At 44.5% G+C, this 12,366-nt stretch overlaps 1 protein-coding gene across 2 annotated transcripts in view; it reads right to left on the reverse strand.

The window, feature by feature from the left end:
- LOC311102160 (serine/threonine-protein kinase ULK2-like) overlaps nt 1–11,504 on the reverse strand; it is a 62,723-nt gene extending 51,219 nt beyond the window's left edge. For both annotated transcript variants that reach the window (XM_084143401.1, XM_084143400.1), the window contains exon 1: nt 10,196–11,504. In XM_084143401.1, the coding sequence (XP_083999527.1) occupies nt 10,196–10,285 (90 nt within the window). In that variant the 5' untranslated portion in view covers nt 10,286–11,504. The remainder of the gene's footprint in view (nt 1–10,195) is intronic.
- Between the last annotated feature and the right edge of the window lie 862 nt (nt 11,505–12,366).

A 12,366-nucleotide genomic window follows, 5' to 3' on the forward strand; every position in this document is an offset into this window, starting at 1 on the left:
ATTCTACCAACCGTGACTGAGTGTGAGACATGTTTTCCATAATATACGTTTAATGCGTAATGTACATTTCACGTTTCATGCATACGAACAAAGAGCAACATCACACAAATAGTCTTTCACCATGAGTACGGAGACAAATAGTCTTTCACCATGAGTACGGAGACAAATAGTCTTTCACCATGAGAACGGAGACAAATAGCAAAGGTGTCTCAGGCAGTATTTGAAGTATCTAAATATAGTGTAACCTACCAATCAATGAATATCAAGTGCCTTGGAGGGCACAATCTTACAATGTTGCAGTCCAGAAATGCCAAAAGCCTGGGCCTCTAATGGCGACTGTAGAACTGTCATCAACACATGCTTCTCTCTAGGAGCATTTGTGTGCCCAGGCCCCATAGGCGTATCGAAAGGATTCCACCCTGGTCACCAATGTAGCTGACCAATGTAGAGAGGGAAATGTACATTACATTTACATTTGAGTCATTTAGCAGATGCTCTTATCCAGAGCGACTTACATGAGGAACTAGGGTTAAGTGCCTTGCTCAAGGGCACATCGACAGATCTTTCACTCAGGGATTCGAACCAGTAACTTTTCAGTTACTGGCCCAACACTCTTAACCACTAGGCTACCTGCCGCCCTGACTAGACTGTGTAAGACAAAATCCACAAAGAAAAGACAACTGGCAAATGCATATGAGGTCTCAATAGTGACGGCAGGGCTAGTTCAAACTGCAAGACTTACTGAATAGATCATGGGAGACAAAGTGAGAGACAATAATGAATAAAGATGCTTATACAAGCACGTGTATATGTAGTGAGTGTTCTCCAACTCGAAAGTGCACTAGACTGTGTAAGACAAAATCCAGAACAGGCAAATGCATATGAGGTCCCAATGTGTAAATCAGGGATGGGCAAATGTCAGCCCGTGGGCCGCATGAAGGCCCTCGGATCAATTTCCAATTTAAATTTAGGAACTCATTCGGGGTCTCAACTTACTGTTGCGAGTTAGAATACACAAGATGCAACATCTAAATTTGGTTGTGCATTAGCAGTTTCTCTCTTGTTATGTACGTCACTGACAGTCAGTCATTTAGCCCATGTCAGCTAAAATTGTTTAGATTGATAATTTAGTTTTACAGCCAGCTATCTACATTTACATTTACATTTTAGTCATTTAGCAGACGCTCTTATCCAGAGCGACTTACATTATCATTTTTTTTTCATACTGGCCCCCCATGGGAATTGAACCCACAACCCTGGCGTTGCAAACGCCATGCTCTACATCCCTGCCGGCCATTCCCTCCCCTACCCTGGACGACGCTGGGCCAATTGTGCGCCGCCCCATGGGTCTCCCGGTCGTGGCCGGCTACAACAGAGCCTGGATTCGAACCAGGATCTCTAGTGGCACAGCTCACTACACTTGTTATTATGGTCGAATTAACTGCTGGGGGCCTCCATTTATTTTGTTTGTATGAAAATGTATGCACTCACTAACTAAGTCGCTCTGGATAAGAGTGTCTGCTAAATGACTAAAATGTAAAAATGTTAGTTAGTCTCACTCGGATATAATATTAAAAACTGCTAACATTTCTCTCCTGGCCCCCACCACCATCAAAGTTGCCCATCCCTGGTCTAAATAGTGACGGCAGGGCTAATTCAAACTGCAGTAGGATGCTTAAAAGATGAGGCAATCCATCAGCCCTGTTGCAAGCACCAATAACATCCCAGTCTGTCTGTCCTGCATCTCCTAGCCTAAGTGGAAATAATCCTATTAATAGAAGGCATGCCGATGCAGGGTTATAAATATTTTAACCAGCTCAAGAACGTCACCGAAGGAAGGACATCAAGTCACATACCGGTATACTGATAGTCCACACTCACAGCTTCAAATGTACACTAAATTTAGCTGCTCTGTTCTGAGCACACGCAAACACATAAGGCTAGGTACAGTACAAACATAAGCTACACCCCAGCTCATAGGCTCCTCAATAACAGTGAAATGTACAATACTATGGTGTTACCTTGACAACCCAGCTATGACACTATACTGTAGGTGTCCCTATTATGCATGTGTCAAACATAAGGCCCGCGGGCCAAATCCGACACATTTCTATCCGGCCTGCGCAGTGATTTGGGTTGTCAATTCATTTTGGCCCGCTTCCATACAACCCGCGATGCGCTGCACTACAAGTCCCAGCAAGCACTGCCAACGTGATGCACACCAAACGGCAGTGCATTGCCACACACACACACACAAGCTAGCCAGTGCGCTGTATCATACTGTATCATCACTAATGCCACTGACCTAATCTTCTACCAGACCGAAACTTTAAACTGTTGTAGGCTAAATGTCCATGCCAAGTGGCAGTTCTAACAGGTCATTGCTGTAGCCTACAGAAAATGTCATCTTGGTTGTCAAAAATGTACAAGATAAAAGGGAGTCACACGCGGGTATAAATTACTACTAAAGGACAATAGGACATACAGTGAGTATAAATGAGTCAACAGTTGAATCATCTACGTGGTCCTCTGTAGCTCAGCTGGTAGAGCACGGCGCTTGTAACGCCAAGGTAGTGGGTTCGATCCCCGGGACCACCCATACACAAAAATGTATGCACGCACGACTGTAAGTCGCTTTGGATAAAAGCGTCTGCTAAATGGCATATTATATTATTATTATTATATTATTATTTATCTACTTTATGAAATTACAGCCTGATGCGCTCGCATCTGTGAATTCAAAGTCAGTGTGCAGCAGAGGGAAAGTGTACAGAAACGTGCCACAGTCCTAGCTAGGCTACTACACTGAACAAAAATAGAAACGAAACATGCAACAATTTCAAAGATTTTACTGAGTTACATACAGTTCATATAAGTAAATCAGTCAATTGAAATAAATTCATTAGGACCTAATCTATGAATTTCACATGACTGGAAATACAGATATGCATCTGTTGGTCACAGATACCTTTAAAAAAAGGTTGTGCGTGGGATCAGAAAATGGCACGACAATGGGCCTCAGGATCTCGTCACGGCATCTCTGTGCATTCAAATTGCCATCGTTAAAATGCAATTGTGTTCGTTGTCCGTAGCTTATGCCTGCCCATACCATAACCCCCCCGCCACCATGGGGCACTCTGTTCACAACATCAGCAAACCGCTTGCCCACATGATGCCATACACGCTGTCTGCAATCTGCCCGGTACAGTTGAAACAGGGATTCATCTGTGAAGAGCACACTTCTCCAGCGTGCCAGAGGCCATCGAAGGTGAGCAATTGCCCACTGAAGTCAGTCACGATGCCGAACTGCAGTCAGGTCAAGACCCTGTTGAGGATGACAAGCACGCAGGTGTGCTTCCCTCAGACGGTTTCTGATAGATTGTGCAGAAATTATTCTGTTGTGCAAACCCACAGCTTCATCAGATGTCCGGGTGGCTGGTCTCAGATGCTCCCGCAGGTGAAAAAGCCGGATGTGGAGGTCCTGGGCTGGCGTGGTTACACGTGGTCTGCGGTTGTGAGGCCTGTTGGAGGTACTGCTAAATTCTCAAAAACAACATGAGGCGGCTTATGGTCGAGAAATTAACATTCAAATCTCTGGCAACAGCTCTGGTGGACATTCCTACAGTCAACATGCCAAATGCACACTCCCTCAAAACTTGAGACATCTGTGGCATTGTGTTGTGTGACAAAACTGCACTTTTGAGTGGCCTTTTATTGTCCCCAGCAAAAGGTGCACCTGTGTAATGATCATGCTGTTTAATCAGCTTCCTGATGAAAAAAAAAAATGTATGCACTCACTAACTGTAAGTCGCTCTGGATAAGAGCATCTACTAAATGACTAAAATGTAAAAATGTTGATATGCCACAGCTGTCAGGTGGATGGATTATCTTGGAAAATGAGAAATGGTTACTAACAAGGATGTAAAAATAATTTATGCACAGAATGAGAGAAATAATATTTTTGTGCATATGGAAAATTTCTGGGGTCTTTTATTTCAGCTCATGAAACATGAAACTTTACATGTTGCGTTTATATATGTTTCAGTGTTAAAGGTTGCAGTCTGGCTTCGGTTTTTAAAGCCCGACAATTAATAACCAAAAAACAAAACCTGCAACAAAACACAATGCAAAAGAGAAACATGTAGGCCTATTACAGCAACATTTGAGCAGTAGCCTAGGCCGGTTACTCAACTACAATACATTTTGAGTGCACCATACAGCATTACTGTGTTCAACTGCACTGGTGATCCATGCAGCGCAAAAAAATGAAAAACATTTTAGTTTAAATGTTACAACAACCTAGCAAAGTTTTTGTTATTTGGAGTTATGAAATACTTTTTGATTAGGGTCGCAGCATATTATGCACATATGCAAGCATAGCAGCAAAGGCTGGACAAATATGATTTATATCTTAATTTGTTTTAATATGTTAAAATGCTATATACAGCATCCTATCTACATAAGTGGACATTATAAAAGGGCCATAAAATAAAAATAAAAATAAAACATTGGCCAGTTTGGGTTGCAGTTGTATGCACGTTTTTTTGTAAAATGTCTGGCCCTTGTTTTATCAATATGGCCCGTGCGCGGATTGAATTTGACACCCCTACTATTGTATCCCTTAACGTTGACATACCTTATAATATAATATATGCCATTTAGCAGACGCTTTTATCCAAAGCGACTTACAGTCATGTGTGCATACATTTTTACGTATGGGTGGTCCCGGGGATCGAACCCACTACCCTGGCGTTACAAGCGCCATGCTCTACCAATTGAGCTACACTCACCATTGGAGTACCTACCTGTTATGAATCTTTGCATACTGATGTTCTGCTCTAGCAGGAGGTAAGCTTCTCATATGGTGTTGAGTAAAGCTTAAACCATGTATTAGATCGTAGGTAGGTAGTTAGTTGTAGTTAGGTATTGTAGGTTAGTATTGTTGTTATTGTAGGTTTCCGTAGGTAATTATTGTAGGTTAGTATCGAAGCACAAGGCTAGCTAGCTAGCGGGTAGCTACTGGTAACGTTTAGCAACGGTGGAGAGCTGTTTCCAATGTTAATGTGCTGCTAGCCAACGTTTAATTTTTGCTGCGTTATGCATTATGAAAGGAACTAGACACGGACATGAATTATCTGTTTAGTGTGTTAACACACTCTTGGCAGTTTGTTGTAACCAAGTTTTGGTGCTAAACTGTGTGTTAATGGATGCTGGCATGCTAGTTAGCTATGGCGTCATAGCTAGGCATCGTGGGTTGTTGTGGGTAGTTACTGTAGGTTGGCAGTGTCTTCGGCCGTGCCGGCTGTAGCACGAAGCGAGCTAACTAGCCGTTTTTCGAACAGAGTCAGAGTCAACACAGTAGCCATTGTGTGCCGGGTGTAGCACGAAGCTAGCTAGCTAGCCGTTCTCCAAACAAAGTCAACACAGTGGCCATTGCTAGCTACCCAACACGACCAGCTAACTGTACTGTAGTAGCTAAATACAATATACTTGTCCTAGCTAGCCAACGTTTAATCATTGCTGCGTCATGAAAGGAACTTGACACAGACACGAATGATCTGTTTAGTGTGTTAACTCACTATTGGTGGTTTGTTGTGACCAAGTGTTGGTGCTAAACTGTGTGTTACTGGATGCTAGCATGCTAGTTAGCTAGTTAACACACTATTGGTGGTTTGTTGTGACCAAGTGTTGGTGCTAAACTGTGTGTTATTGTTATTGGATGTTATCATGCTAGTTAGCTATGGTGTCATAGTTAGCTAGCTGAATAAAGTGGGTTGAGTCTATTCCTTTAAACATTGAACCGCTGTGGTTCACAACAATTCTGATTTCTAAAGGTGGAAGTTGGGAGAGTTTTTGTTCGGGTGGTTCAGTGAAACAATTTTAGTTTCTGAGGTAGAAGTTTTTGGTGAGGGAGGCCCTGCTCTCTCCTCTCCCAGATGCTTAGCTCATTTCATTCCGATCTCCTCTGCATTTTTGTAGCCATTTGCTACAGCCTGTCAACTATGCCTCTGCCTATCCCTGTTCTCTCCTCTCTGCACAGGCTACACAAACGCACCACACCGCGTGGCTGCTGCCTCTCTAACCTGGTGGTCCCTGCACGCACCCCACACCTGGAGATCCAGGTCTCAGGCAGCCTCTGGAACTGCCGTTCTGCTGCCAACAAAGCTGACTTCATCCCAGCCTATGCCAACCTCCAGTCCCTCGACTTCCTGGCGCTGACGGAAACATGGATTACCACTGAAAACACTGCTACTCCTACTGCTCTCTCCTCGTCTGACCATGTGTTCTCGCATACCCCGAGAGCATCTGGTCAGAGGGGTGGTGGTACAGGAATCCTCATCTCTCCCAAGTGGACATTCTCAATTGTTCCCCTAACCCATCTGTCTATCTCCTCATTTGAATTCCATGCTGTCACAGTCACTAGCCCATTTAAGCTTAATATCCTTGTCATCTATCGCCCTCCAGGTTCCCTTGGAGAGTTCATCAATGAGCTTGACGCCTTGATAAGTTCCTTTCCTGAGGATGGCTCACCCCTCACAGTTTTGGGGGATTTCAACCTCCCTATGTCCACATTTGACTCATTTCTCTCTGCCTCCTTCTTTCCACTCCTCTCCTCTTTTGACCTCACCCTCTCACCGCCCCCCCCTACTCACAAGGCAGGCAATACGCTTGACCTCATCTTCACTAGATGCTGCTCCTCTACTAATCTCACTGCAACTCCCCTCCATGTCTCCGACCACTACTTTGTTTCCTTTTCTCTCTCGCTCTCCTCCCACACTACTCACTCTGCCCCTACACAGATGGTAATGCGCCGCCGCAACCTTCGCTCTCTCTCTCCCACTACTCTCTCCTCTTCCATCCTATCATCTCTTCCCTCTGCTCAATCCTTCTCCCTCCAATCTCCTGATTCTGCCTCCTCAAATCTCCTCTCCTCCCTTTCTGCATCCTTTGACTCTCTGTGTCCCCTATCCTCCCGGCCGGCTCGGTCCTCCCCTCCAGCTCCGTGGCTTGATGACTCATTGCGAGCTCACAGAACAGAGCTCCGGGCAGCGGAGCGGAAATGGAAGAAAACTAAACTCCCTGCCGACCTGGCATCTTTTCACTCCCTCCTCTCTACATTTTCTTCATCTGTTTCTGCTGCTAAGGCCACCTTCTACCACTCTAAATTCCAAGCATCTGCCTCTAACCCTAGGAAGCTCTTTGCCACATTTTCCTCCCTCCTGAATCCCCCCCCCCCCCCTCTCTCTCTGTGGATGACTTCGTCAACCACTTTGAAAAGAAGGTTGACGACATCCGATCCTCGTTTGTTAAGTCTAATGACACTGCTGGTCCTGCTCACACTGCCCTACCCTATGCTTTGACTTCTTTCTCCCCTCTCTCTCCAGATAAAATCCTGCGACTTGTGACTGCAGGCCGCCCAACAACCTGCCCGCTTGACCCCATCCCCTCCTCTCTTCTCCAGACCATCTCCGGTGACCTTCTCCCCTACCTCACCTCGCTGATCAACTCATCCTTGACCGCTGGCCATGTCCCTTCCGTCTTCAAGAGAGCGAGAGTTGCTCCCCTTCTCAAAAAACCAACACTCGACCCCACTGATGTCAACAACTACAGACCAGTATCCCTTCTTTCTTTTCTTTCCAAAACTATTGAGCGTGCCGTCTTTAGCCAACTCTCTTGCTATCTCTCTCAGAATGACCTTCTTGATCCAAACCAATCAGGTTTCAGGACTGGTCATTCAACTGAGACTGCTCTTCTCTGTGTCACGGAGGCTCTCCGCACTGCTAAAGCTAACTCTCTCTCCTCTGCTCTTGTCCTTCTAGACCTGTCTGCTGCCTTTGATACTGTGAACCATCAGATCCTCCTCTCCACCCTCTCCGAGCTGGGCATCTCCGGCGCGGCTCACTCCTGGATTGCGTCCTACCTGACCGGTCGCTCCTACCAAGTGGCGTGGCGAGAAGCTGTCTCCGCACCACGTGCTCTCACCACTGGTGTCCCCCAGGGCTCAGTTCTAGGCCCTCTCCTTTTCTCCCTATACACCAAGTCACTTGGCTCTGTCATATCCTCACACGGCCTCTCCTATCATTGCTACGCTGACGATACACAACTAATCTTCTCCTTTCCCCCTTCTGATAACCAGGTGGCGAATCGCATCTCTGCATGTCTGGCAGACATATCAGTATGGATGACGGATCACCACCTCAAGCTGAACCCTGGCAAGACGGAGCTGCTCTTCCTCCCGGGGAAGGACTGCCCGTTCCATGATCTCGCCATCACGGTTGACAACTCCGTTGTGTCCTCCTCCCAGAGTGCGAAGAGCCTTGGCGTGACCCTGGACAACACCCTGTCGTTCTCCGCTAACATCAAGGCGGTGACCCGCTCCTGCAGGTTCATGCTCTACAACATTCGGAGAGTACGACCCTGCCTCACACAGGAAGCGGCACAGGTCCTAATCCAGGCACTTGTCATCTCCCGTCTGGATTACTGCAACTCGCTGTTGGCTGGCCTCCCTGCATGTGCCATTAAACCCCTACAACTCATCCAGAATGCCGCAGCCCGTCTGGTGTTCAACCTTCCCAAGTTCTCTCACGTCACCCCCCTCCTCCGCACACTCCACTGGCTTCCAGTTGAAGCTCGCATCCGTTACAAGACCATGGTGCTTGCCTTTGGAGCAGCGAGGGGAACGGCACCTCTGTACCTTCGGGCTCTGATCAGTCCCTACACCCAAACGAGGGCATTGCGTTCATCCACCTCTGGCCTGCTGGCTCCCCTTCCTCTGCGGAAGCATAGTTCCCGCTCAGCCCAGTCAAAACTGTTCGCTGCTCTGGCACCCCAATGGTGGAACAAGCTCCCTCACGACGCCAGGACAGCGGAGTCACTCACCACCTTCCGGAGACATTTGAAACCCCACCTCTTTAAGGAATACCTGGGATAGGATAAAGCAATCCTTCTACCCCCCCCCCCCCACACACACAGCGGAGTCGCTCACCACCTTCCGGAGACATTTGAAACCCCACCTCTTTAAGGAATACCTGGGATAGGATAAAGTAATCCTTCTACCCCCCCCAAAAATTGTAAAGTGGTTATCCCACTGGCTATAGGGTGAATGCATCAATTTGTGAGTCGCTCTGGTCTAGAGCGTCTGCTAAATGACGTAAATGTGCCCTTGAGCAAGGCACTTAACCCTAATTGCTTCTGTAAGTCGCTCTGGATAAGAGCGTCTGCTAAATGACTTAAATGTAAAAAATGTAATGCTCTCATAGAATATTTCAATATAATACTGTAGGGTAGCATGGTGACATCATCCCTGGATGCATCACACAGTGAGATAGATGTAGAGCAGGCTCAGACATATGTAACATTCTCTCGTCTCTGACCATCCTTCAGCTGCGCCTTGATCACCTGGCCTGGATCAACACAACACTGTTTGGTCCACATCCCCATCATGGACAGTCGCCACAGTCCTGTCAGTCAGTCGGTCGGTCAAGATGCTTTGTTATCACTCTGTGAGTGTGGCCAATCAAGCTAATAGGATGACCGTATCATCACAAGACTATCATCATCTCATTCTATTGTTGATATTTTACAAAATGTTGCAGTCAGGATTGCATTGATGTGTAGACTATTTCTCATATCATGACAAAAGATGGAGAAAGAAGACCTCTTGATGAGGAAAAACAAGCAGACATGCTCCTTTCTCTGCACCTTGTCTAGGCTGGCTGGCTACGTCAGCGAGCTATTCACTGCTGTTTGAGTCATCCGTTTCATGAATGAACGGCTCGCATCTCTCTGCACCCAGTGCCAGACCATAACGCAAGATTGCACAACATCATCACATGATCGAGGCTTATGAAACACAATAACATGCATGATCAAACATGTAAATAACATTGTTACATTTGAATACGGTGAAGCATATCAATGGATATAATTGTATTTAATTGCAATGTTTGCATCACTATCGTAACTAATATTTAGAATGTCTAGTTAGTTGAAGTCAAACTAAACACAATTATGCCAAATGACAGTTTATTTACTGCAGTGCAATGTCACTGACCTAGATTTATGTAAGCGTCACTACTCTCACATAACCTCATAGAGAACAAAAAAAGAGGAGAGGCAAGGAGAGGAGAGGGAGGGTGCAAGCAATGCAATGGGAAAGATGGAGATGCAGACCTTTAATGTTCCTGATAGTTACCTTTCTGTGCCTTCCTTTGAACACCACAGCGAAAGCTCCATGTCCCACCAGGTCCTTTCTGCTGTATTCAAAGTCTCCAACCGTCTCCATTGTCAAAGTAACTGTCCAATTTAGGTCAGGTGTCGAAAGGTTCTTTCTTCAGTGATGCACGTTGAAGGATGCTCTCTTTTGATACCAGAACCCCGGTGCAACAATATATCCACCCAAACGTTGCTTTAGCTGTCAAGCAAACTAGTCATTGTGGCGTTTCCCCGATACAAGTCAGTTTGCATGCATTCCAGTCCACCTTTGATATTGCCTGAGAAACAGCCAGGTGATGATGCAACTGATCACGTTTAAGATGGGATGCAAAACTGGAGCTAGTGTCAAATTCTTCCCTGTCAGTAGCCAGGTACAACATATTCTGTAAGGCTTGACGTTGAACTATTTCCACAATCAGACACTGCAGGCAGCTTTACGCATTGCTGGCCACACTTTCACAAGGTACACAATGTCAGTCCCTACTGCCAGCTGTCATTTTCTGACCCAAATCGCTAGCGTTGCAAACTGGCTAGCTACCTAGTCATATATGTATTTAGTTAGCAAACAAATTAGGTCAAAGCTGCTTTTCTTGACATTCTACATGATGTCAAGTATTCTGGATAAATAGATTGCAAGCTTCAAACACCCACAGACACTTCTACTATATAACCAGAGAGTGACATGCTGTGACAAGCGTCATGTTGCCCATTGTTGCTGGCAAGCAACCATGCTAACAACATCTTATATACAGCAGCTAGTTAGCTTTAACGTTAGCTTCATGCTACCTAAACAGAATATCAATTGAATTGACGGACATACATTTGGAATGATCAGATTATCGCAGAAGAAAAATAAAAAAATACAGGCCCATATATTTGCCTGAAAAGCTATGAAAAGCAACACTACTGAGTTTGAATAGAATTCGTGTCAGTCACAGCTAGCTGTCATAATAGTCCTCTGTGGCGAGATGTTCTTTCCAGAAGACGTCTCTCCTCTTGGAAAACATTGACGTTCGTGCGATTCTCTTCAATGTAATCCAAATGGCATCTATTCAAATTCCCTGATCGTCATCATTGGTCATCAAATCTCAGTCACTGGGCGAAAATACTTGGGTCAGCAAGAACATGGCAACCGATTCAAATTAACCTTTACAGTACGACAAGTAAAACCATTGCATGTATGTCCCTTAATACAGTTAATCTGCTAAATTGTTTTGGTTTCGTCTTTCCCCATCACATTGGCCAGATACAGCGTTATCTACTGACATACATTACCTATGTCAATACAGAACAAATGGCAAAAAGAGTACCGTGACAAATACTTTATACCATATCCTTCCGCAGACCACGTCAATGCGCAATATGCCCTCCGCCACGAAGGATAGTTCCATGGTGTCGTAATTTAGGTTATCTCGAATAACCCAGAACTAGAATCTGGTTTTGTAGCTTTGATTTCGCTTGAATAATAACATATTACATCTTTCATTGTTATTAATGAAATGAAAACACGTCATTACTTAGCTCGCTCCAAAAAAACAACAGAGTCACACTCATAAACAATGTGTTATTTTCTTTATTCTCTCTGGTAAATTTTACATACACAAAAACCAACAATTGAAATCTGTCGCCAAATGCAATATGTTTTTACTTGAAATCGAATATTTAATAACATCTCTAGAATTAGTCAATGACAAAAAAAAAAAACATGTATTCTTACAACTCTACCATAGGTTTATACAATTGTAACCCCTGACCTTTTTTCAGTTTATTTTATTGGAGGTACTTTCACTTTAATGAAACTGTTTTTTATTTCTTAATTTTGTTTTTTTGTTTTATTTTATTTTATTTCATAAGAATAAAATATAATTGTAGCGATGTCCTGTTTATATGTTATTGTATTGTAATTTGAATAATACTAAGAAGAAGAAAAAAAAACTAAAGTCTCGTGTAATTGGTCAGATGCTCGATGTACGTAGTCTGTCCAAGAGAGAATATAATTTAGGCTACTCATTTTTTGTTGTTAATTTAATTTATGTATCTACCAGTATCGAGGTATGTTTGATAAAAAACTGAAACCATGCAATTGTTTGATTGACACCCATAAAATAAGTGCCGCGTTCATGCTAGTGGGAACTAGGAAACTCGTTGAAC

Source organism: Coregonus lavaretus, assembly GCF_964263955.1.
Source record: "Coregonus lavaretus genome assembly, chromosome: 26".
Taxonomy (NCBI): Eukaryota; Metazoa; Chordata; class Actinopteri; order Salmoniformes; family Salmonidae; genus Coregonus; species Coregonus lavaretus.